The following is a 26,693-nucleotide window of genomic DNA, read 5'->3' on the forward strand; positions in this document are numbered from 1 at the left end:
TCTAATTATGATAGCAAATTGCTAGTGTCTTGACAGCTGCATCAGCCTTTGCCTGCTTAAGCTTATTTTGGTAAAAATACAGCTGTCTCAAATTTGCTCTGGGTTTGTATGTATATTCGTAGGCAGACATTGCCCACATCTTCGATAGCGTTCCATATTCTTGCTGTCTGCCCCTAGTCTGAAATGTTAGATGGGCAGCTCTGTTAAATTCACTTGCTGGAGCTGTCTGAAAGGGCTCTCATCCACAGAGCTGTGTGGGTTTGTAGGAGTGGTATGAGCAGAACTAAAGATCTTTGCTTGTAGCACCTAGCACAAGCGTGGCATTACGTGGGCTATTTATTTATATACACCTGTGAATTGGAACAGTAACTAGAAAAGTGGAAGCTAGACTTTAGTCAGAAGCTGTCTACTGAAGAGTTAACTTGAATTTATTAAAGGTTTATTTCCTGCTGTATATCTACTATCTGCACAAATCCAGCTCAGTATTTGAATGTGGTTTTTAAGGATTTAGGACAGTACTCTAATACTGGTAGTGATAACAAGAGGCTGTGAGTATGTGGCTGGTTTGGAAGGGGGCCTTAGTCTTAGCCCTCAGTATGAACCTAATGGGTTTGTTAAAGGAAGATTCACTTAAGACTCACAAGCTAAGAGAAGTAAATGATTCTGTATTTTAAAAGAAAGATTGACTGCTTGGGGGAGGTGGTCAAATCTCAAAGGTATTAATATGTAAGGAAACACAATGTAAATGTGTTGGAAGATACTGAAAATTACTTCCTTTGTTAACATATGCCTGTTAAGAAAACGTTTTGGTTTTTTTTCTACAGTGATGCAGTATAAATCTTGTTGGCCTAACTATGAAGTGTTCACAAAGTGAAACAAAAATTGTAAAAAAAATGCCTTCAGTTCTAAAATTTGAACTTAAACATCTGCTCATTCTTTGCTCTTTTGGCTCCTTGAAGGTTTTTGCTAGTGACCTCTGAGAAACACCATGGCTGGTATCAGGCTAAAAGGCTTACCTTCACAGCTTACCTTTTGAACAGTGCACATCATTCTGAAATGTGTATTCTCAGAGCTTTTGTTTCACTTTTAGCTAGCGGAAAACTTCAGTCTTTGAAGCTCTGTATCATAGGTCAATACATGGAAGTGCTTTTAACAGAAAACAGTGCTAAACCCTACCCTGTGCTTTTCCTTTGACAAAGCATAGCCTGTGAAAAATCTCTCACTGTCACTTCAGTAGACCTAGCTTTGAACTGAATGCATGGCACAGTATGTTTTATGGAAATAATTGCACAGACTTTCTGCTGAATTTCTCTTCTTCCTTGTTCTGGACTTCTGTTATGTTGGATCATTTGACTAATGTAACTGAAGTAGAGTGAACTGTCATATTTTACAGTCTGCAATTAGTTTCTCCCAACATTCTATGTGCTGACCCAGCTGTACCCGCAGGTCTTGTTTTGGTCTGTCTGTCTTACATTGTGCCATGGTGAAACCTGCTTTCATGTTAAGATTTCTCTGTTTTGTTGCATCTTAGTGTCGAAGAATGTCGCAACATAATCATGCAGTTTGGTGTTCGGGAAGTCACGGCTGCCCAGGTTGCCAGGGTTTTGGGGATGATGGCCCGAACTCATTCAGGGTTGACGGATGGTATTCCATTACAAGTGAGTGGCCTACTGGGGTGGGGATTGTATCTATTTTAATCAGAAAATGAGGAGTTAAAATGCTAGCCTATAGTAATTTAAGAATTGCTTTTGCTATTCAACACTTACACTTGTAACTGTTCTGCTGTAAATGTCTATAACACATTCATGAATGAAAGATTCTCAGAAGTCTGCAGCTGGTGTCGTTACTGGTCTGAACTTCTGCTTACCTTCATAGTGCAGGGAGTCCTGTAGCTACCGGCTTTTGAGGCTGCTTTATTTTTAACTAGTATTTGATTGAGTGTACTTAACTTGCAGTCTATTTCGGCTCCTGGCAGTGGGATTTGGAGTGATGGGAAAGATAAAAGTGATGGAGCACAAGCACATACCTGGAATGTGGAGGTCTTAATTGATGTTCTTAAAGAGCTGGTAAGTTTTGTGAGCATCTTAGTCTTTCAGGCGGAATATCTGAAAGAATGTAATGTCTCAGTGTGAATATAAAGCTTTTTAAACTCCTAGCAGCCTGAATGGCTTTGAATCTCATTAATGTAATTGAGCTACTGTACTTAAATGATCGGTGGCTTTTTCCTGATGAGCAAGAATATTTCAAGGAATTACGGTAAATACAAAGTTGCCTGAATGGCAAACTTGGGTGAAACATGAGATTTGTTCCGCACTGCTCCCATGTACTCTAGCATGTGTTCTCTGAGGGTTCTTGTGTTTGAATTTATTTCTTATGGTGGAAAGCGTGCATCAGGCACCTTGTTTTGAAAAGCTGCTCACTGTAGGCATTAGTGATGAAAATGAAACAAAATATTTTTGTAGCTACTTATTCCAAAAGTCTAAATGCTCCTTGCGTATGATGATGCTTCAGAAATAAGAAAGTTTTTCCACCACTTAGTAAGCAGCAATTTTTGTAATTAACTCAGTGAAACATGAGTACCGTTTCCTTTGCTTACCTTTTATTGGGTGATTTTTTTTTTCCTGTGTGTTCCTTCTAATCTATGCAGGAGTCACTGTTTTGTCTTTCTAAACCTTGGAACATACAACTAGCTTTGGTTTTGGTGCTCACGTTTTTCTGAAATGAGTAGTAGTTGGCTGTAGTTCCCTCAAGCTCCCTCATCCTTACAGTTTCACACTATTGCTGAAAATCTAATAGGGGCTTTGCAAGTACTTGCAGTGTACGTTCTTCAAAAGGAAAAGCAAGTTCTGCTCGCCAGCGGGTCAGACCCTTCTGCCTTTTATTGCAGGGCATATGGAAGCCTACAAAAGGAATGAGGTAGCATGATAAGAAAGGAGCTGTGTGTTTGGGTGGCTCGAGGAGTTTTTTTAAGACTTGTTAATGAAACGTTTGGAAGGATAGACAGCTACTGCCTGTAGTGCTGGGGGAAGTGCAGTCTTGCAGGCTAGTTCTAAACATTAGCTTGATTCAGGTTCTCATGACTATGTAAATCATGTTCTTTTTAAAACAAAAACCTTGTTTTCAACTAAAAGTCATTTGAATGTTAAGATGGATAAAATACTAATGAAGAGGGGTTCTTGGAAGACAGTACTGAAGATTGTAATGTTCAAGGCTGACTACCTTCTTGGTTTTCTGGTTGCAGAATCCTAGCCTGGACTTCAAAGTAGTAACCTATGAATTGGATCATCCGGGATTTCAGATTCGTGATAGCAAGGGCCTGCATATTGTAGTGTTTGGCATCCAGAGAGGGCTGGGCATGGAAGTTTTTCCAGTTAATGCCATATACAGACCTTGGAAGCATGCAGAGGGCCAGGTAGGTTTACAAACGTTTCTGCTGTATCTGTACAACACTTGCAAAGTTCCTGAATTTCTTGAATGGCAAATGTGGATTGGTGATGTGAATTTCTTGACAAGCCACCTTTGAGGGCTTGGCCTGTGAGGCATAGGCCTCAGGTGTGTTATGAAGTGCAGTCTGTTAATAAGCAGCGTCTGCATTGTTTGGGAGGAGATGGTCACTTGATATACACGTGTGAAAACACCTTTGGTTTTAGCAGAGTTTTGATGTGTAATGGAGCTGAGTGTAGAGCTGTTGCTGCATAGCTGTGTGATGAGGTTTTTACCTGGTTACACAAAAATGCTACAGCTTTGTGCAAGCAAGTACCCTCAGCACACCTGTATCTGTCATTTCAGAAGTCCTGGGAGGATAAGTGTGAGGTTCAGTCTCACATGAAACACATTGATAGTAAATCTTAGCTCATCTCTACTGCTTTATCGATTTCCATCATTCTCAGAGATGTGTCAGTTGATTAAGTGGAAGGAACCTGAAACTCTTAAATATCTATTTTTGATGTCTTTTATTCCAGCTCTCCTTCATTCAACATTCCCTCATAAACCCTGACATCTTCTGTTTTGCTGACTACCCTTGTCACACTGTTGCCACAGACATCCTGAAAGCGCCACCAGAGGATGACAATCGAGAAATTGCTACATGGTAAACCTGCTCTCAACTGCTTTTCATACCTAGAGTTAGAGCAAGATTACTTGTCTGGTCAAATGTGGTTTTGTCTTCATGCAACCAGATTTATTTGTAGCTGTGTGTACATCCCGATAGATCGGCCATTAGTATTTGTTCCATATTTGATCAGTGAAAGTTCTCATATTATCAGAACTTCCTATGTACTTCCATAATATCAGAGAATATACTGTCAGTTCCTGCTTTTATTGGAGTCGTCTTGTTGTTTGGAGAATTTCTGCTGATGTATTTTGGCTGGTACTGTGAGCTGAGAGGAGGGGAGGTGTGAATTTCAATCTGTCTTTCCTGGGATGACGTTAGAGAAACTTGCTCTACTTGTACAAAAGAAGCCCTGGGATTTAAATAGTAAATTTATATAGCTACTGCTGAGTTACTGCATAAAGCAGTAGTGAGACTTTCTGAGCTGACCCCTTCTTTTGATACAGCTGTGTAGCTGATTTTGGTGAAGATATTTACTTCTATGTCCATTGTATGGCCCAAAATAGGGGATTGGAGGATGGGGAAGGTGGCAATGATTACTTGGGTGTAAAGCAGACAAAACAAGTAGAGTATCTTTGCTAAGTTCCACAGGTGGGGACTTGGAGGCATTTAAAAAAGTATGTTCCATTACTGCAATGTTTCAAGCTAAATTATTCAAATGACCCTCCTCAAGCTGAATTCTTTCAACATCAGCTTTCAATTCTCCCTCCTCCCTGAGAGAATCAGAAGCTCTTAAGCTCTTGAATTGGTTTGTAACAAAAAGTTGTCTTCCATAGCTAAGAATGGCCTTGTAGGCTTAATTGTATGTGATAAGAGCTGTGGTATCAGGTTGTTTGCAGTGGGCAGTGCTTTATATAGTCTTAGTTGTTGCTACAAAATGCTTGAATCCAGGATCCTGTAAGCTAATGTCTTTGTAACTTTTTGGGGGGGTGTCTGTGTGTTTGGTGTTTTTTTTCCTTTTGTTAGGAAGAGCCTGGATTTGATTGAATCTCTGTTACGACTGGCAGAAGTGGGACAGTATGAACAGGTTAAGCAGCTCTTCAGTTTTCCTATCAAGCATTGCCCAGATATGTTGGTATTGGCCTTATTGCAGATCAACACGTCCTGGCATACCTTGCGCCATGAACTCATCTCCACGCTCATGCCAATTTTCCTTGGTAACCATCCCAACTCTGCTATCATTTTGCACTATGCATGGCATGGACAGGTAAGTATTTTCACTGGAGTGTGCCTGTCATTTGTTGATGTAACTGAAAGCTTGTTAAATGGGTTGAACAGTTAAACCAGTACAAGCATTGTTCTGTGAACTGGGTAATTTAAAACCCAAGAGGTCAATTATCACTAGCTTGTGCTAAATATTACAAGTTGTCTCCTCCCGCCTTGAAGCAGGCTGTTGTGATTTGATTTTCTTTGGGGAAATATATACAGAACAAAGAAATAAGGCTCACTAAGAAAATATTCCTGGAAAAGTAGAGACAAAAGTTAAGTTTGACTTTTTTTAACCTTTCATTTTTAACCAAAGTTGACCAAAGTTTGATTTTTAAAAAAGAAAACAAGAATGCCAAAAACCTCACAACAGCAACACACCCCCTCCCAAACTCTCAACCTCACACATTTGAAGTGTAGAAACGTGAATCAATAAGAGGTGAGGAGATTTAAACCAAAATAATCTCCATTGTACTTGCTAGAAGATGGAGGTTATTCCAGGTATAAAGAAGCTACTTACGCTGTAAGTTTTAATAGTCTAGGGTGTTTTCTGAAAACTTAGGGCTGGTTGCTGACCTTTTTCAAAGAGCTTCCATGTAGAGACAGGGTAACTATGTATGCAAATCCCATGCTTTTAATGGGCAAACAAGTAGGCTTTTGCAGATTTGCCTTTAGGTATGGCCTTCATCATTGTGTCTGCTGGTAGTAAAACAAATAGGAGTCTTAAGAAGAAGCTTAAGGCAGAGGAAGCCTCTGGGGTGGGAGGGAATCTGCATTAGGAGACATCTTGCCCTGTTTGAATAGAGTTAATGATAAGCTTGACTTCTGAGGTCTTGGTCCACATTCACTGCAAAATTGTGGCTGTTTGCTAGCTGAAGTGCTATGAATATTTTAGATTTTTTCCTGGTAAAAGCCTTTAAATTGAAGAAATGAGAGAGTAGGATAGGAGTGATGTGAGTTTTGCATGAGGTCTTGAAATGGCAGCATATACCGTTTTTCTGCAGGGTAGGCTTCAAGAGTAAAGTACAAAATCATGGCTGCCATGTGACATAGTGCCATTCCACAACTTGAGGAGGCTTCGCTTCTCCACATGAGGGAACCTTTAAGTAAAACCCTTGCTGCCATCAAAAACTTAGTTATGTTGTAGTTTAAAATAGCCCCCATGGGCGCAGAGAGTTAGATCCTGTGTTTTCCACATTAAGGTGTGACATTGCAATTCTTGCTTCAGGATACCATGTCAGGCATAACATTTTGTAAATAATTCATGTATTCCAAAAGCAATGATCTGTACAGTGGTAGGAAAGAGGTGGGGATGTACATACTTAGCATTTCTAGTCATAGAGTCATAGACTCGTTGAGGTTGGAAAAGACCTTTAAGATCATCCAGCCCAACCATTATCCGAACCCTGCCATCCCACCACTAAACCCTGGCCCTAAGCACCTCCTCTGCCCAGATGTTAAATACCCCCAGGGATGGGGACTCCACCCCTTCCCTGGGCAAGTCATTCTACATCCTTTAGCTGTAGCTCCCAGATAGCTTATTATTGCACAAAAAGAGCCCAACTTGGAAGCAAAGTTGTGAAGCTGAAGAGTAAATATGTTTGCATGTTAAGCTTTATAGGCTAAATATCCTATTTAATGTTCACATAGTTGCTCCTTTTCCTAGAGGCATGATGTACAATCCTAATTTAATTCTCCTTAGGGTCAGTCTCCTTCGATTCGTCAGCTTATCATGCATGCAATGGCAGAATGGTACATGAGAGGGGAGCAGTATGACCAGGCCAAATTGTCACGTATTCTTGATGTGGCGCAAGATTTGAAGGTGAGTTTTGCAAAACACCACCATTATTTTCTGTCTGGTGTCTTATGTAGACGTGCTCGTCTTTAAACAAAGGTTAAGCTTAACGTGGATGTGACTAATTTAGTGTGGGTTGCTTTCTTTAAGCGTGTCTGAGTTCAGTTGTTGCTGCTGTACCTCATCTTTAAAAAAAAAAAGCTTATGTTCATGTGACTTCAAGTGCTCTTCAGCTGAGTTGTGGTATCTGACTACAGATGCTTTCTGGTGTGTCCAGTTGTGAACCCAAGACATTTTACTTGGCGTTTGCAGTAGAGTTGGTTATCGTGGCTTAGCTGACAAATAACTTGGGAAGCAGCAGAATAGAACTGCTTGTGAATGTACTGTAAATCCAGGAAGAGCTTTGACTGTTTTAACCTTGAATACTACTGAAATGGAAACGTAGAAAATACCCTTTTTGTGTGATATTTGTGTGAAGGTGGCACTGCTAAGCTTAATGGAATGGGGATTTCTTAAGAATACTACTGCTTTCTAGTTGTTTACATAGTCACAAAAGAGACTGGAAGTTGTGACTGACTTCTCTGAGGCCTTTATTGCTTCCTAAAGTTGGATGAAAATAACTGGATGTCCCGAAGTGCAAGAGCACCAACTGCTGCTTGAAGTCAGTTTTGTTGTAGCAGTTACTTTGAGCAGATATATTCAGAGTGGCTCTGAAGGGATTGAGGTCTGTTTGCAGGGACATGCTAGGCTCTGCTGATTAGTTTTGTTGGAATATCAACTTGGTAGCTCATGGCTGCTTGCTGGTGGATTTTCATATAGAGGGATTTAAAACTGTCAGCACAAGGTCTCTTCAAAGAAGGAAGGGTCATGATTTCAAATGAGAGCTCTTGCTTATTTGTCTCACAAGAGAGCTGTAAGTAAAGCTGATAGTACCAATCTTTTTGTTGTTGACAAAGAAAGCATAGCAGCATGTGATAGCAAGACTTCTTTACTAAAGAGTATATCGGGATTAGAAAGAGAAGAAAGGAGAAAGGTTATCCTTGTGTCTTCACTAGTAGTCTTCTGATTTTTTTTTTTCTTTAGGCCTTGTCAATGCTGCTAAATGGTACTCCATTTGCCTTTGTTATTGACCTTGCTGCACTTGCCTCTCGACGGGAATACCTCAAACTTGACAAATGGCTCACAGATAAAATTCGGGAGCATGGGGTAAAGCAGGATTTTTCTTTTTATTTCTGCACTCTATCAGTGACTAACTTAAGTCACTTCAACAATTTTATAAGTAGCTTTAAAGTTGTGGAAAGTGTCCATAGTCTGATAGTTCAACGTTTTCACTGAACTATAATAGCTTAGTGCAATTCTTTCCACAGTGCAATTGCCAAGTTTGAAATAGTGGCTTGGATGCGGTTTGGGAGATTAAGATAACATTTTTTTCCTCAGGAGCCCTTCATCCAGGCCTGTATGACTTTCTTAAAGAGAAGATGCCCATCTATCCTGGGTGGCCTTGCACCAGAAAAAGATCAGCCCAAAAGTGCTCAGCTTCCTCCAGAAACCTTGGCGACGATGCTGGCATGTCTGCAAGCTTGTGCTGGGTAAGGATTATATTGCTTATGCTGGGTGTGTAATCTGTTTGCAAATTGTTTGCTGGCACATGGTTGCAGCTGGTTTGGAATTTCACATGGAGAATGGGGTTAATGAGAGTATATAAACTTGCAGGAGTAGATTCAGTAATATGTTTTATTTTGCACTGAAACTTGAGTGTGCGTTCTGGTCTTTATAATCAAACAGGTGAGGTGATCTTGGTAACTGGGGCATGGCTGGTTTGTCAGATCCTGGATTGTTGATGACTGGGGCTGTAATTTGTACAAAAGGAATTTGTACAAAAAAGGAATAACTACAGAATGGGACAGCATCTTGGAAAACAGTGACTGTATAAAGGATTTTGTGATTGCGTGAAGCAAGTGCCTCTGTGTGATTACTACCCTGGCAAAAAGAGCTAATGCAATCCTTATGTGTAGGAGAATTGGTAAGTGGTGATTGTAATGTAATTGAAACTGAAACTAGGCATGTGTAACTTCTGTTGTCTTCACTTGAGACAGTCTTAAAGTAGTCAGAGGATGGAAAATCTAAGATCTTTTGCAGATCAGACTGTTTAGCTGAAGTCCTGAAGAGAGCATGGGTCCTAGAGAGCTGTGTTATCTGCTAGAGGGAGGGGTAGACTACAGAATGGCTAATGGAAACTGAAATTGGACAAATCAGTTTTTGAATACTGTGTTCACATTTAGTAAATATGACTGAATGTTGTAAAATATGTGGTGTCACTTCCTAATGCTGTCAGATCAAGATGGTATTTAACTGCAGCAATAGTTCAAAGATAACAAGGCGTAGCATGGTGCAACATATGAGCCAGAGAGAGCGAAAGCTGGAGATGGTGTTAGTTCTGGTGTTAAATTTTGACACCCGAAGTGGCTGGCATGTCCAAGTGTGTGTTACCTGACCTAAGGCTTATATTGTGTCCCTTGGCTTAGCCAGTGTTGTTTTGAAAGATACAAAAAACATCTGTGAAGGTATCCAGGATGATTTGTGCCTCTCATGTAGATACTAGGAAATGAGTATCAACACAACTGTCACAATGGGGATTTGAACTGGAAGGGTACCTCTGAGGTACCTGTAAGGTTTTAGGAGAAAGGATCCTCCTGATTTCTGCTGGGACCTGTGCAATTCAACTTCAGAAAGGCTGTTTGAAATACTGTTTCTGAAATACAATTGTCTAGCACACCTCTTGGACTGCAAAGATGGCTGTTATTTTTCAAGTCGAAGTGCATCTTCTGAGACTACAGTTCACAAATTAACTTACATTCATTATTTTGCATGCTACAGTGTCCAGATTTTAGGGGTTTAATAGTTAACTGTAGGCTTGACTTGCATCTAATGTCACTGTGTTCTGAATCTTAATGTGTTACCAAGTTTTATTTATTCAATTAATTCCAAAAGCCACTAGTTCTCTACTGGCATGATTCTCTCAGCTTTTGGTTTCTTTTTATAGCTACTTGTATTCCCTCTTATGCAAGAATGTGACCTACTTGCAGTCATTTTCCATTAGTTATTCTCTTTGAGCTTTAAAAAGAAAATGCTTGGATTTCTTTCATGAAGCAGTTGCTTTGATTAGCTTAGGTTTCAGTCACGAATGGAAACAGGCGTTGTAAAGACTAGAAGACTAAAATTGCTGTAAATATTAAATACGTCTGGGAGGGTAGTTCCACTTCACTAGCTGAAGTCTACCATCTCCCAAATATGTTGATTTAGGAGCCTGCTCTTTAATTAGGCTGTGGTTATTTCTTGTCCTGTTTTGTGTCCAGGGAGACACTTTTCTTAGCCACCAGGACCCTGCATGTTCCAAGACTTTTATTTTTGGTGTAACTTGTTTATTGCTGGTGAGCACTGCAGTTGTAGCATCACGTAGCAGTGAGGCTTCAAAATGAAGTAAGTGTTCCTTTTATTACCGAGTGTTTTTAAGATGAAGTCAGGGTGGTTGCAGGCACCACAGGCTGACCAAGCGTGTGATTTGGTAACAAACCGCTTATGAGAAGTCTTCCCCTCAAAGAGCTGCAGTGAGTTGAGCGGGGCTATTGCCTATTCCATACAATTGTGTCCAGCACAGCCTGAGCATGTCAGTGTGTGGAATGGTCATTCCTTCTCAGTCCCTGCCTTGGGAAGGGAAGAGGCTTCTGGCTAACTGTGACTAGGAGTGAAAAGGCCTTCCCTTGCTTTGTAAAAAGGGGGAGGGGGGCTGAAAGAATGCAAGAGATGCAAACATGTTATTCCAGCAAGCTGGAGCTTCCCTTGAGCTGACAGGGTTGTTCTAGAGCTGGTGGACTGTGGTCCCTGGCTGTCCTCCTTACTCGTGTTTCAAAGTTCTGCTTCCTGCTGTTTTCCCCTAGTTCTCTTTCAGGAATAGCACTTGTAAGGTTAGATGGAACTTGAAAATATGAACATTTCCTTTAAGATCCAGTTACCAAAAAATGCCCACCTACTTACTACTGCATAGCATTTGCCTCAAATGCAGGGGATTTTTGGTGAAAACCTGCAGGTTTGTACTATCTAAAAAATAATGTTTTGCATCTTGATACAGAGATAGTGTCTTTTGACACGATAAAAAAGTTAACCTTCAATCTGTCTAGACGGTGGGACATCATGTTAGTGATGGCCTAACTGGTCACCATAAAGGATCAAGCTCCAGGATTGTAAGCCTGGCTTGGTCTTCTTTGTGGGCTGCCATGTTATCTATCTACAGCAGATTGGAATTTGCTTTACTAAAGTGTGCTATAGTATTTAAGCATAACGACTGCAAATTTAACTGCTACAAAAAAGCAGGGGAGACCAAAATACTGAGGGTGGTAATCATGTCTGAACTCAGCTTTTCAGTTCCTATTCCCTGGTTATCTGCCTCCTGCATCAGAAAAAACTGTGCTGCCTGTTAATTGCTCATACATACATTTAAATGTTGAGTTTTCTGAGACTGGCATTGGGATGTAGGCAAATACATATTGTAGGTATAGAGCATCCCATGTGCCATGCTCAGAACTCTGTCTTCAGATCTGCTTGCACTTTCTCAAAACAGAAATCTCTTTGGGTTTTTTATGAAGGCAGGTTTCTGATCTCTTTTTGATACACACCCTGCCAAGTCCCTTGCTTTTAAAGTCTTTGGCACTAGGCCCTGGTGAGAGGATGTTAAAGCTGTAACGGAATCAGCTTGTGAAACAGCTGAAAATGTTTGTTGCCCTGTATGGAAACCTGCTCAGCCATGGTACCTCCCCAGATTCCTGTGTCTTTGGTGAGCTTCTGCCCACACTACATAGTGGATCACTGGCTTTGGAGAACAATTGGAAGCCCTTAACTCTGTATAGCCTGTTACAGGATACTTACCAAAGCTGAAGGCTGATCTGCACTTTGTTTTCCTGCCTTAATTGTCAGGATGGTTCCTTTTTCTTCCCCGTCATTGCAACAGCTGTGCAGTAAAAGCTTGTGAAAATTTAGTTAAAATGAGGGATCTTCAGTAAAGGTTAACAAAGCTGTGTTGGTGTAGTTGCACTGTTACAGGAAGGCATCTGCTGCTTTAGCTGTCTTCACCAAAAAGGTAGAACTAATGTTCAAGAAAGCCGTAAATAATCAACTGTAGTTGCTAAAAGGAAAATGTTAGTGTTGTGTTAGTATGCTTGTGGTTAGGTATGTCAGCATCAGCTGGCTTTCCTTCCAGTTTGGGAATCTGGCAGTTAGACACGGAGTGCTTTGGAAAGAGGTACTGACTGCTCTCAATTGTGCAATGACATCATGCCTAAGTTGGAGTCTTCTGTTGACTTTTGATGATGACTTCCTTAATTAGATTTCCTGTGTCTGTTTTGGGTTAATGGCAGTGTGTGAAGCATGTCTTTCAGTTCATAGACAGATGAATTTTAGTGAAGCAGGTGGTGGTATTTACCTCTCATCCTTTTTTGTCTTTGAGTGTGTAGCCCAAGCTTTAGTCACGTTGCATCTTCCCTTTTGGAGAGGCCTTGTGTGTAATGAGATTCAGAATGGGAATAATCAGGAATGGTGAAGTCTGGCAACAGGAAGGAGCCTTGAGAAGTGGATTTGAACAAGGGATCATAGCATCAGTTATTGTGTGTTTTAATTCAGGAAGCTGAGCTGTATATAGCCCATAATGTGGACAACAGAGACTGTTGTAGATAGTCTCCTCTTCCAAGGACCGTTAGAGCCATGTAGGTATATATCCCAGCTTTCTGTAAGTCATTACTTGCTGGGGTAACTGTAAAACAGTGTTTGAATTATTGAAAACAAAGGAAAAATCTATAGGAGATGAATTTTTAGAACTACAGTTTAGGATTTTCTATTTAAATATAGCCGTTTCTCTTGGGACATGCTCTAATGCAAGTTGTGCAAATAACAAAATGTAGCTTCTGCTGGGGTTGCTTTGCAACTTCTGTTTATGAAATGTGGCCCCAGTTTCTGTAGGAAAACCCAGTAAGTTAGGGGCCTTAGTTTCATGAATGTTATGGTTCACTATCTGACTTCTCTGTTCCAGGAGTGTTTCTCAGGAGCTGTCAGAGACGATCCTCACCATGGTAGCTAACTGCAGTAATGTCATGAACAAGGCCAGGCAGCCTCCACCTGGAGTCATGCCAAAAGGACGCCCGCCCAGTGCTAGCAGCTTGGATGCCATCTCTCCTGTACAGGTAGAAAAATAATACGCTGCATTTTTAGAAGGTGGTGTTGATTTTAGTGTTAGTTCTGCTGCACTATTTCTGCTCTTTCACTAGATAAATTATAACTACAGAATAATGCCTGAGGGTTGTAGTTCAGAACTGTCTCTTGCTTCACAAATGTCTGTAAGAAGTAACTAAGGTATAACAGAATGGGGGCACTGAAGAGGGACAGAGATTTGGTTTATTTAAAATAACTGAGGGTTTCTTTTAAAGTGCTAAAATTTACTAAGACTTTTGCAAATTAAGCACTGCCTTTGAACCTGATGTGTCTTGTTTGTAGCTTCACGGGCCAAGCAACAGTGCTAGAGCGTAAGGACTTGTTATAACTGGGGCTCTTCAGCTCTCAACTGAACTGCTCTTTTAAAAACAAGGTACATTTAAGTTACTCCCTGCCACTCATCATCCTTTCCTTCTCTGGGAGCAACACATTACAGACAGGTTTTGCTTCTAGCAATTACATTCAATGGCAGATTTTAAAATGGTAAAAACTTTTTTCACATGAAATAGTGGCAATTCAGCATTTACGAATGTCTGAAGCATCAGTAGATTACGTAAACTAAATACAGAGAGCAGTTTCCTTGTAAATCGTTGCTGTATTGAAGTTGCTCATCAAATGTACCAAATACCTTGGCAACCTGCTGCAGATAAATGATGTGAACAAATAGAGCAGCAGGTGTTAGTCTGTAGCTGTGCTATCCATTGGGTAGATAACACTGTTTTCTGCTGTTCCTAGTCAGGAGCTCTTAATTTATTGCTTTGTCAGCTGGTATTGTGCTGTCCCTCCTACTCATCACCCAGGTCTTAATGCTTTTTGTTGAAGACTGCATTCAGGTATTTAGCTGTGAAAAGCGGGTTTAAGGGGACCCTTCAGACAGTCAAAAATACTCTGTAAGCTTGATGTGAAATAGCCTTTGTAAGTCTTGGGGTGAGGTCTGAGGTCGCAAACAGTAGCGTAAACTGCTCTAGTATAAAAATCTACGCACTGCTTATAAGCGTTTACTGTTTCACTTAACTGGAGACTACGGAACAATCGACCTTTCTGTAAAACCTCTGATAGCATAGGATTTTATGGGTTTTGTAGAAGAAAAAAACGAAATCTCATTTTGTAGATAAACTGATTTTTGGGGGTGATCTGGATGACTGCAGAAGTTAAAGTAACCATGGAGAAAAACTTTTTTTTAAGGAATGTTTTTATATGTAGCTACCTTTATACAAAACCTGCCAAAAGTCAGCTTGATTGCAATTTATGGATGTCTGTTGTATAATCTTCCTTTCTTCATTCAGATTGACTCGCTTGCAGGAATGGCATCTCTCAGTTTAGGTGGCTCAGCTGCTCCTCATACCCAGAGCATGCAAGGCTTCCCTCCAAACTTGGGCTCTGCGTTCAGTACTCCTCAGTCACCAGCAAAAGCGTTCCCCCCTCTTTCTACCCAAAACCAGACAACGGGTTTCAGTGGCATCGGAGGACTCTCTTCACAGCTTCCAGGTACTGCTGTCTGGATGGAGTGGTTGGCATTTTTGACGTATCAGAGCTCAGGCACTGTAACTGCCATGGTTGGAAATACTGGATAAACAGCTGTGTGTTGTGTGGGAGGGAATTATACAGTCCTCACTCCTCGGTGACTGCTGAAACAGCACTTCAGAATGTTGCAGCTGTAATAGGTAAAAAGTTTGAGAGTCAAGAGGGGAGAGTGTTTTGACAGTTTTTTAGCAGCATTCTTTTAGTTTGGGACAGAGGCAAGGAATCGCTTGAGATAGAACTGCTTGCTGTTATATATTTATGAAGCTGTACAGCTCTGACTTCTTGGAAGCAGTAAGTGCATGCTGTGAGGGGTGCAACTGAGATGACCGGCTGTTTGCTTTTTCAGTAGGTGGTCTTACTACGGGTAGCCTGACTGGCATAGGAACCGGAGCCCTGGGCCTTCCTGCGGTGAACAATGACCCATTCGTGCAAAGGAAGCTGAGCACATCTGGACTGAACCAGCCTACATTCCAGCAGAGTAAGATGAAACCTTGTAAGTGGTAGTGTTGTCTGTGGCTGTGAAGTGTGACTGTGGTCTGCAGTTCATCTGCATTTCCTTCAGGGGAGGCTTGGGTCTGTAGGTGGTAAATATTAGAAATGTGGCTCTCCTATTACACCACTAGTCTGAAAAAGGTGCTTCACTACTAAAAGCTTGCCAAGTGGCCCCAGGTGGGGGGTGTGAAAAAAAAAAAACAACCCAAACTGTTAGTGTAAAAATATAACATGTTCTGGATTTGCATGAACAGTGTGTTTCTGTGTCCTTTTTTGTCATGCTGTGTGTTTTGAACAAAAGTGTTGTCCTGCTCTTTACAGAGAATTGTGTGCATCTGGTAAGAGGGTGGGTTTTGTTTTGTTTGTAACAAGGTTAAACAAAGCTACCTATGGTCCTGCTGCAGCAGAGAATATTATATCCTTAACTCATTTATGCCTCTGAAGTACGCTCACAATGAAATGTTTGAGCAAGCAAACGTTGCCTTTAGGACGTGTAACTACATGCTAAACCTTCAGCATTGCTGTTATTACATATCTCAGTCTCCTTTGATAGCTCCTTCATAAAAGCAAAGTTACTGATCTCTACAGATATTTGGTAGAGGTGGCCATAGTGACCGTTGGTTTATATTTCTGGGCTTGAGCATTCAGTATAAACTTGGTTGAAGCTCACTGGCTGGCCTGAAAGTTTGTGTGAAAGTTTGTCTGCATGTTAGTGTTGTGTAGCATGCTTTATTCTAGTCTGTTCTGCGTTCATTCACTTGAGGCATCAGTTGAGGTTAGCTTGGAATGCAGTGGGTTCTAGGAATATGACAGTATGAGGTTAATTGTATCTTAGGATTCAGTTCTTTTGCTTAAATATACTGAAATACGAAAACTTTTTTTTAAGTAACAATTCCTGTCTACTAGAAAGGTTAAATATCCTGCTTTTCAGGAGAACTAGCTGGTTTTGTATGGGTTGGTGGAAGAGTTGAAAAGGACTAGGTGAAATCCTGACTGCCTCAAGTTGTTCTGAGCATGATACCTCTTCCCTTTTTTTAACAGCTGACTTATCTCAGGTGTGGCCAGAGGCTAATCAGCACTTTAGCAAAGAAATAGATGATGAGGCAAACAGCTACTTCCAGCGCATTTACAACCATCCACCACATCCGACCATGTCTGTAGATGAGGTGAGTTCCCTTCTGTAGCAGTTGCATCACCTGTCCAGAGACCTGCTATAAAGTTGGTAGTAATTATTCCTTCATGTATTAGTTTTAGTGGAAGACAATAAAGAGCCAGTGGTAGATGCTTGCAGCGTTGCTTTTTTGCTTGGTTGAAGTTGTATGTTTCAAAGGCAGCATGCTTTTGGAGTGAACTTGCAGCTGATCATTACATTCAGCTTTGACTTCTGTGGACTGAAGGAGTGTTAATTAGACATCTGAAGTCTAAAATGATGCTGAGTGGGAAGAGTTCAATGTGGAGTGGAAGCTTTTGCGTTGAAAATAGGTGCTAAAGTGTGCCTTTAAACAGTCTGTGTAAATTATACTTATCTTGCATATATTTGGTTTTAAAGTATCTAAAAATGATTACAACTTCTAAATATATGAAGGTGTCCTACGTTCTACCTTCTGAGCTGCGATAACTATTTTGGTTAGTCTCTATGAGAGTAATTATCAGTTGGATGTACATGCTCTTTGAAGTACTTCAAATTTACTTTAATATTATTTGTGTGGCTATAAATTATGGAAGACACAGAACTTTAATTTTCATTTTTCTAATTTTGAAGCTGTGGAGTAGGCGGTCACAAAAGTTTTATGTGAAGACAGTGATTTAAAAGAAGGGAAAACTAAAGTCTGAAGAGGAAGCTCGTTGTAGCAATGTAGTGTCTACAGGCTAAAATGCTTGTGGTACTGCAATTTACCTTAGGTGCAAGTGCTCTTGAAACCTGAAGGTGCAGAAGGACTGAAATAAAGCAGATCTCTCGGTAACAATTTCCAATTTCTTTACAGGTCTTGGAAATGCTGCAGAGGTTTAAGGACTCCAACATTAAACGGGAACGAGAAGTGTTTAACTGTATGCTGAGGAACTTGTTTGAGGAATACCGTTTCTTTCCCCAGTACCCAGATAAAGAGCTGCACATAACAGCCTGCCTCTTTGGTGGGATAATAGAGAAAGGACTGGTTACTTATATGGCATTGGGCCTGGCCCTGCGCTATGTTCTTGAAGCCTTACGAAAGCCTTTTGCATCCAAAATGTACTATTTTGGTATTGCTGCACTAGATAGATTTAAAAATAGGTGAGTGTGGGTTTTTTAATACTTCTAACAGTATGTGTAATGTCTTGTTAACCTTGAACTGGCTGTATGCTGTACAAGATTGCTTACATGTGTTAGAAACTTACATTTCTCAACTTCAGGATTACTTTAGAGAGATGCTGAACTGAAACAAAATGTGCTAGTTAAAGGCTAAATTTTTAAAAATCAAAATGTTCAGTACGGTACCTGTATAAATGTGGGACAAACGGATATGCTGAAACTACTTGGCGGACTTTGTTTATATAAAAATAATTCAGTGAAGTGTTGACTTGAATGAAGCTGTCAGCTTGTTAGAAGTGGGGTGAATGTAATTACTCTTTACAGGTGCTTTCTAATGGAGTGCTATTTGCACTATTTGTTACTGAAAGACTGGCTATAGGCACTAAGCTCTAGGACTTTGATTTTACTTTTTGCCATACCTGAGATTTCTGTGTATCTCAAAAAAAAAAAAAAACTTTCTCAAAGCTTTTAATGGATTGTAGATAGAGAAACTCTTAAGGTAGGCTGCAATATTAAGCAGGATTGTACACCCATGGGGAAAAAAACCCCTCCATTTTGGAAGAAGATACTAGAACTTGAAAAGTATTACAAAGCTTTCTGGAATTATTTAATGACTAGAAATGTTTGTACTTGAAGTGTGAACTCATAAGCAAGGAGCACATTACCTTCTGTCCTTATTCTCCTTTTGTAGTTCATCTGCCCTGCGGTATTTTGTCTTGCAGTAAAAGGTGTTGCTTTCACAGCACTCATAGTTGGATACTTTGTTGTGGAGTGTGCTGAACAGAATGAATAAAGACACTTAAGGCTGACGTACTTGAGACCTAACCACCATCTTACTCCTTCTCTTAAGAACCATTTTAAGCAGGACCTAAAGATTTTACACTTGATGAGTAACAGTGTCTAGCATTCATAAGTAGAACTACAATAATTGGTGTACATAGGTGAAGCTTCTGTCTTGGGTGTTAGGGACTTTAAAAAGTGCTCTTTAAAATACACTGAGCCACACTACAAATTATTTATCCAATAATCTTATTGCAAACACTGAATGTAAATGCAATTTTGTGCTCAGTCAGAAGTATCGAGATGTAGCATTACTGTGAATGAAGTTTGTGTTTTGCTGTTAAATGAATTTCAAATGGGTTTTGCAAAAAAAGTAGAAAATGCTTTGTTTATAGCACAACTGCTGTAAGCAGTCCAGAAGTAGTTCTGTGATGCAGTATGGGAATGACATACTAGTATTATATTTGTATTTCTCTGTAACACTGTGTTTGATCTGTGCTTATGCTTCTGACTAACATGTATTTTCTTTGACAGATTGAAGGACTATCCCCAGTATTGTCAGCACTTGGCTTCTATTAGTCACTTTATACAGTTCCCACATCATTTACAGGAGGTGAGTGTGTTTGTCTTGGCACACTAGCTTTCTATGATTTTAAATTCTTTTGAGAAAAGTCCTGTTTGACTTTGTCACAATTTTGGACAATGTACATCCACAGAAAAAACTGCCTTTTCTTAAAGATTTTGCTGAGAGATGGGGTGGGTAGGTGAAGGTGATTGTCTGGTACCTTTTGTGTTTTTATAAATCTGTTTGGGTTCCTTATGTTGAAAAAGCTGCCTGAGTATAACCGCACTATCAGCTAGTACACATGGCCATGCACGAAGGTTTTAAAGTGCTTAAGTGGATTCATATTCCAGTCTGTTAAGGATTTGGAGTTTTCTTCTAAAATAAAGGGCATTCAACTGGGTTTATACAGTTTCATACTCAGACCTGCTAAATTAAACCAGATGAAAGCCAGAAAATTTTCCTTCATGAAGGTTTGATCAGAGTAATGAAAATACCCTGTAGTCCAAGGATTAAAGGCGGTGTTGATCATATGGTGTCTGCCTTGAAGGTGGGTAGAAATACAGAAAAGCTAATCCCAGTGGCAAAGCTTGAGAGCATAAGCAAAATAAGGAAGAATGCTGCTGCCAAGTCCAATAGCAGCCTGTTTCACTGACAGGTTTCAGACCGTATCCCTTAAATGACAGTATGTTGTCTGATGTTACCAATTTCTGGGTAAATGTATTACAGTGGGAAAGAAACTAATTTTCTACTGAGGAGCTACTTTAGAGGATGTAAAATCCTAAAGTTGGAAGCTTCAGAACTGTGGTTTTGCTTATTAATGGTGAACTTCAGGCTTTACCATTTCTGTGTAGCTGCAGTAGTCTTTGGGGAAGACTTCTTAAGTGCTTTGTATCCAGTTTCTTGATACACATTTCTCTTAGGCTCTTTTCCCTCTTTTGCTCTGCTATCCTAGGTCTGCAGAGATGGGAGTTTCTGGGCAGTGCTCTGTAAAATTTTAAGGATGTAGGGCCTTTTGATGCTTGGCGTCAGCCTGTTGTGGTAGAGCTTGAGGCTCCTGTCCAGTAAGAAAGAAAGTAAATAGTGACAAGATGTTCTTTATAAGGGTATTCAACTGTAGCTTGCCGTTTCCCTTAATGGTATTAGCATCAAGTATTTTAAGGGTTGTTGGCAAACCTTTACACTGCTCACGCTAAAGCTCAGCCTATAGTTCTGCTATGGTGTGTGAAGTTTTGTATGTGCTTGTTTACCCTGTTTTTAGTACATAGAATATGGACAGCAATCCAGAGATCCTCCTGTGAAGATGCAGGGTTCAATCACCACCCCTGGAAGTATTGCACTTGCCCAGGCTCAGGCCCAGGCCCAAGTTCCAGCAAAAGCTCCTCTTGCTGGCCAAGTCAGCACTATAGTAACCACCTCAACCACCACCACTGTTGCAAAAACCATTACAATCACCCGACCGACTGGAGTCAGCTTCAAGAAAGATGTGCCGGTAAGCATTCTGTGACTCCAGTGGCCTTACTGGAGAAGCGAAGGAGTTAAGTTGCTGATCTGAGTACATGGAGACAAAAATCCAATTTAATTTCGTACTGCAAGTTTTCAAACTGTGATTTTTATATCTAAAGCATATAACCTTTCCAAATACGACAAACGTTTTTGTAGAAAAGGCATTTTTGATTGTGAAACTGTAGAATTACTATGGTGTGAAGTAGAAATGTGTTTATTGAGGCTTTAATTATCAAGACAAAGAAAAAAAATCATTGTTTCTGTTAATGACTTGCAGTAGGACTGTTGAAATTGTCAGCAGTTGCTATTCTGCTTGGGGCTTGAGAACACTTCACACTGAATCGCATTTGTCTGAGCAGTTTTAACTGCATTAGGTTTTTCAAATCTTTAGTCACTTACGTAAACACAACTCTGAACTGCTAGCCAGAGTTACTGCGGGGCTGGCAGATTAGCTCTTCCACAGAAAGCGTTGGGGCAAGCTTGATCCCATGTGTACGCTGAGGACGTGTAGAGCTGTTACTGTATAACTGATGCATTGTAAAGTCCAGCCTGTCTTGCTTCCTGGTGCTGCCTGTGTATAGTTCTCCTAAAAGAAGCTCCTCAAATTAAAGAAGGCGAAAGCCAAAGGTAGCTGAAAGTTGTGAACAACTTTGGGGGACAGTTCGTAGCATAGCTATCAATGTCTTTCACACCTGATTATGTCATGTAGATAGCTGTTATTCTGAGGTGTTTATATTTTTTATAAACTCAAGTAATGATTGATATTTAAAACTGTATCTCCTTCCCCATAATTGCAATGTACCAGGTGCTAAAGCCCTTGGGTTTAGACCTGCAGCTGCAGGGACATGGGTTACATTCTGTTGCCTTACAGTTGGCGTGCTTTCTCAGAAATGAAACTGGGATTTCTCTTTCCCAATTCAGCACTGAAGTGCTCCTGGAGATGCACAGTGTACAAAGTACTGCTCTCTGTTGTCCTCTGATTTTCTCCAGGCTAACAGTGTATGCAGGCTGTTAGCCAAATGGGTGCCGCTGCGGTGGCACCTATTATATATGAATGTAAATGCTAGAAGTTTTTTGTACAGCAGCATTCTTCTGCTGAGTGTTGATCATTGTTTGCAGAGTAAAAAAAATCACTTGGCTTCATTAGAGTGCTACTGAAAACAAATCTGAGGTAGTAGATGTCACCTGACAAAGCTCAATTCTTTTTTCGCTTGACAGAACAGAGCAAAAGTTTCTTTTGATGTCGACTGTAGGTATTGTCTGTTGTTAACTTCTTGCTCTCCCTTCAGCCTTCCATTAATACTACCAACATTGACACGTTGTTAGTAGCAACAGATCAAACTGAAAGAATTGTGGAACCTCCAGAGAATGTCCAGGAAAAAATTGCTTTCATCTTCAATAATCTGTCTCAGTCAAATATGACGCAGAAGGCAAGTATGGAAGAATGCTAGTACATTTTTCTGTATGTTTTGGGAAATCCATTCTAAAGTGGTGGGTGATGATGTTTCTGCAGAAACTCCCAACTTGCAAAAAATTAAGGGGGAGGACACTTTGAAGAAATAATATTTTTCAACACTTTCTACTTGAACCTCTTTGAAGATAATTTTTTTCAGGGGAAGGAGAGGCAGGTGAAAGCAAGCTGTTCTTAATCCTGCTTCCTTGTTTCCCTGTAGCCAAATCTTTTGTATTAAAGTATTACAGGTCTGTAATGCTTTGTTTTAAGGCAAGCACTTATGCTAGAAGCCTAGAATAACTGCTGGATAGTCCTTTCCGATGATTTTTGTCATTTAAAGGACTGAAAAATATGAATGCAAGTTTCTGAAAAAATATTAATACAAGTTTGAACAAACATTGGCATCATGAATGGGCTGGGTACCATTTGATATTGGAAGGTTAAGCTGATGGACTCCTGTATTTCAAGCTGAAATGTGGGGAATTGTTTCTGAGCTTGTAGAAGTCTGTAGTACTGCTGCCACCTGCGCTATCTGTCTTGCGGACAACGTAAGATGCCTACGTTTATTTTGCAGTTACCTGGTAAAAAGCTGAGAAGCGGGCAAGAGGTAAACTAATGTGCCTCCATCGCATTATAATTAAGTCCTTACTGGTTGGCCAGATCTTTGGATAACAAGACACTGGCTGTGTTGGTCAGAGCTGACTCCAGCAGTTTGTGGTCACCTTCTCATATCTTCTGTTTTCTGCTTTTTCCTCTGGTGTGGAGACAGGTTGAAGAACTGAAGGAAACAGTGAAAGAAGAGTTCATGCCTTGGGTGTCACAGTATCTTGTGATGAAGAGAGTCAGTATTGAGCCTAATTTTCACAGCTTATATTCAAACTTCCTTGACACACTTAAGAATCCAGAGTTCAATAAAATGGTTCTGAATGAAACATACAGAAATATTAAGGTGAGCAGTGCCAGTTTTCTAATGCTTAGGTAGATTTAAAGATTTAAGTGTGCTGTTATCAGGCTGTTTGCTTACTATGTTGCTGATCTTCAAATATGGAAGATCACTCAAAAATGTACTTTCTAGCTTACAATTGAACTAGCAGGTTACCTCTACGAATACTAGTATTCTTCTGTTTTCAGTCAGGAATGTACCAAAGACTTAATTTGAATTGAATAATGAGAGGGCGAATGTGCATTTGAATTCATTTATGGAGGTGGACTCTAAATTTGTGTGAGGCTTGCAAATTATAACCTAGGGGAAAATTAGTTATGGTCTAGTTCTTTTGTGCAGGGAAAGTATAAAGGTAAGAAAACCACACTCTCTGCTGTTCTGGTCAAAGAACAAGAAAGGGGAAGGGGAGTGTTTAGAAAGTGGGGTGTAACAACCAAAATTCACTGGAGGGCTAAGATAATGTGAAGGGGAGGAGGAGGGAGAAGCAGTAGCCCAGAAGACATGAGCGGATGAAACAAGTTTGTCAAGCAAGCACTATTTTTAAACCTGTTGGTGGAATTTCCTGACCACCATGGGTTACGCTGTGGTGCAAAAGAATCTCCTGGCTCTTCAGAGCATAGCTGACTTTGCTCTGTTCAGCTGATGCTCCTCTGAAGCTAAGGAACAGAACTAACAGTTGAATGCTGCGCCAGATTTAAGTCTTGAAATAAGAATTAAGTGGTTTTCCAAGAAGTGTGAATTGTAGCCTTTGGGTCTCTGATGAAGCATTAAGTGGAAGCATTGCCTTCACAAATTGTACTTTACTAAGTGAGTAGTTGTAACAGTCTTGACAGAGTAACTGGTAAGGTCTGGGAAAATGTAATCCTCTTTTTGATCCTCTTGGAAGAAAGGAATTTTGAAATCGTTACAGGGCAGATTTACAGGGTGCTGCCTTGAAGGAAGGCTGCTCTTGAGTGTCTCTGTAATGTGACTGAAGCTCAGAATTTAATGTTCTAAAATTTTGTCTTAAGTTGGATCAGCTGTTGGATTTGGTTTTGAGCCTGTGATTATCTTCCAGTTGTTCCTTGAGTTACCTTTTTTTCATTAGGTGCTACTGACATCAGATAAAGCTGCAGCCAACTTCTCAGATCGTTCCTTGTTAAAGAACCTTGGTCACTGGCTGGGAATGATTACGCTGGCTAAAAATAAGCCCATCTTGCACACGGTGAGCTTCTGAAGTCTTTAGACATTTGCTTGGCACGAATGGGTATGCTGTTATGCAGTAATATAGGCTATTTGGGAAATTTCGTTGTCTTGGTGCCTTTCTTGTGTGTACCAAATACAAAGTGTGATTCCAGAGTTGGTCATTTAAGACTTTCTAGATTTTTTTTTATCAGAAAAGTTAGTAGTTAACTTCTTGCCAAAATAAATTAATTAATCCCATGTAAAAATGTATATCTGTAAATCTTTGTTCAAAAAGTAGCTGCTGTCTGTAAAATTCCAGGACAGTCTTGGCTCTACTTTGCCAATATGTCCTATAAGGAAATGGTGTGTAAGTGGAATTTTTGCAGTGTGCTTGCTGTTTTCTCCACCCTCTTCCCCTTTTCAATTGTTGATGGTATTTTTCAGGATTTGGATGTGAAATCGCTACTGCTGGAAGCATATAATTGCTTTATGTAGTGCCGTTTGTTGCCAAAGTCTTAGAATCCAGTGTCAGGAGTGTGGTAAGTGATTTTGTGCTGACAGAATTATTGCTCAAGTGGCAAAGTAAGTCTGGCAGAAAGTAATTAGCTTTTTTTTAGCAAAGTGAAAGCTGATTGAATTTCATGGAGAGCAGGAAAAGGGATGTAAGGGCTTAGAGTGAAGGAGTTGTGTTTTGAGGGACAGTATGTGGCCAGTGCATTTTTTGCAGTCTAAATAGGTGGTGTTAGCTGAACTGTTCTGTGGTATTCCTGAACATACTCTATTGTGAAATGGAAGATGCCATCAAAGAGGTTCTAGGATCTATTTATTCTTGGATTTTATTTTTTTTAATTCCCTCCACTCCCCCTTTGACCCTGATCAGCTCTTGTCAGTTCTGCTTGACATAGAACTGATCTCTTGGAAGTCCCAAGTCATTGTGTTTCCAGTTTAATGTTCAACTAGCATCCTGATCTAGTTCCAGTCAAACAGAATAGTAAATCCAACCCTACCTGCAGCTGTACAAACTTTTCCACGGCTGTATGCACACATAGCTATTTGTTTCAGAAATTTCCAGTTATAAGTTATCCAAATGATTCATGAAGTTTGTGTAATACTGCTCTCCTCTTTCTCTTGTAGGTCTTCAGGCCTCCAAACCCGTGGACAATGGCCATTATGAATGTTTTAGCTGAGCTACATCAAGAACATGATCTAAAAGTAAACTTCTGTTTTTCTTTTCTATACCTACTGAGTGTGAGGTTTTCTTGACATACCAGTCAATAAGGATGTTATGAAAGACCAAATTTCACTTCTCACTGCTTTAACGTGGGGAGAATTGGGCATTGCTTAATTTGGTAGAACTTGGATGAAACTCTTCTCCTATGAGGTCAGCATGCAAGATACTTGTCTAATCCTCGGTCACTATTAAAGTCTCTAGAAGGCATGGGGTTAGAATGGGAAGCTTGGGAGTCAAGTGGCCCAGTAAATGTTTCGGGTATTTTCCTTGTGACATAACCTAAACTAGAATTGTTGTGCAGTTGAATCTGAAGTTTGAGATTGAGGTGCTCTGCAAGAATCTTGCACTAGACATCAATGAGCTGAAACCTGGAAGTCTCCTGAAAGACAAGGATCGTCTGAAAAATCTGGATGAGCAGCTGTCTGCTCCAAAGAAGGATGTTAAGCAGCCAGAAGAGCTACCACCCATCACAACAACTAGTAAGTACACTTCAAACAGAACCCAGAACTGTACTGTGCAAACTTAGTAAGACAGGTTATGCTATTGCAAAGAAGAACGTGAAGCTACATACTCTCCTATAACATTGCTGAATGCTTGGGAGCGCTTGGTTAGTTTTGTAATAGAAGTAGGCATACAGAGTTTGGAGACAGGAAGGGAATGGAAGCCATGCTGAGGACTAATTCTCAGTGTGATGTGTGTAGCTGCTCCTTAGAAGGGAGTGTAGCAGGATGATCTATGAACAAGACATCAGGTTTTAAACTGTGTTGTAACAAACAGCTCTGCTAAAATGTGCTGAAGCTAGTTTGGTACTAATCATTCAGAACACGGAGATTAAAAATTGCTTGGTAAGTTTGAGAGGCTTCATGAATAAACTGCAAAACTTTTGTTTCTTGGTCACTTGCTGGTTTAAATGAGAAGTACATACTTCCTTTATAAGCACTTGCTTTTCAGTAATAGCTCAATACAAACATTCTTGTATTCTACAGCTGCTTCTACAACTCCAGCTACCAGCACCACTTGTACAGCCACGGTTCCTCCACAGCCCCAGTACAGTTATCATGACATCAACGTCTATTCTTTAGGAGGGTTGGCTCCACATATTACCTTAAATCCAACGGTAAGTTTTAGAGCTGATTTGGTTTGCTAAAAGAAGTCTTGCCACCAGTGTTACCACATATCTCAGCTGGTGGGAGTGGCATTTTTTTTAAGTTGAAGTTACTGGAGAGTCACTTCTCAAAAGCAGTGGGGAGGGTGAGTGCTAACAAGTAATCAAAAGGAGAACTTTAGGGGTGGTTAGTGGTTGTATTAGCAATCTTACATGGTCAAGTGATCTTTCACTGTGACATTAGTATCTAGTTTATTTCTGGCAATGTGTCAG

At 40.2% G+C, this 26,693-nt stretch overlaps 1 protein-coding gene and 2 non-coding genes across 3 annotated transcripts in view; all 3 read left to right on the forward strand.

Moving 5' to 3' along the window:
- Positions 1-26,693, forward strand: part of CNOT1 (CCR4-NOT transcription complex subunit 1) — a 58,635-nt gene that overhangs the window by 14,795 nt on the left and 17,147 nt on the right. The window contains 23 exon segments of the mRNA XM_035898867.1: positions 1,532-1,658; positions 1,956-2,066; positions 3,242-3,412; positions 3,963-4,090; positions 5,078-5,318; positions 7,020-7,139; positions 8,196-8,318; positions 8,550-8,701; positions 13,192-13,342; positions 14,657-14,858; positions 15,241-15,387; positions 16,428-16,552; positions 17,372-17,658; positions 18,991-19,069; positions 20,280-20,510; positions 21,814-21,954; positions 22,747-22,926; positions 24,008-24,124; positions 24,529-24,562; positions 24,565-24,623; positions 25,219-25,296; positions 25,617-25,794; positions 26,302-26,432. Of these exon segments, the coding sequence (XP_035754760.1) occupies positions 1,532-1,658; positions 1,956-2,066; positions 3,242-3,412; positions 3,963-4,090; positions 5,078-5,318; positions 7,020-7,139; positions 8,196-8,318; positions 8,550-8,701; positions 13,192-13,342; positions 14,657-14,858; positions 15,241-15,387; positions 16,428-16,552; positions 17,372-17,658; positions 18,991-19,069; positions 20,280-20,510; positions 21,814-21,954; positions 22,747-22,926; positions 24,008-24,124; positions 24,529-24,562; positions 24,565-24,623; positions 25,219-25,296; positions 25,617-25,794; positions 26,302-26,432 (3,313 nt within the window).
- LOC118452755 lies at positions 13,616-13,751 on the forward strand. The gene has a single exon (XR_004842590.1). It is a non-coding gene; the product is annotated as a small nucleolar RNA SNORA50 (small nucleolar RNA).
- Positions 23,451-23,589, forward strand: LOC118452754. The gene has a single exon (XR_004842589.1). It is a non-coding gene; the product is annotated as a small nucleolar RNA SNORA46 (small nucleolar RNA).

This window comes from Egretta garzetta, unplaced genomic scaffold (assembly GCF_000687185.1).
Source record: "Egretta garzetta isolate BGI_Z169 unplaced genomic scaffold, ASM68718v1 scaffold27, whole genome shotgun sequence".
Lineage (NCBI taxonomy): Eukaryota > Metazoa > Chordata > Aves > Pelecaniformes > Ardeidae > Egretta > Egretta garzetta.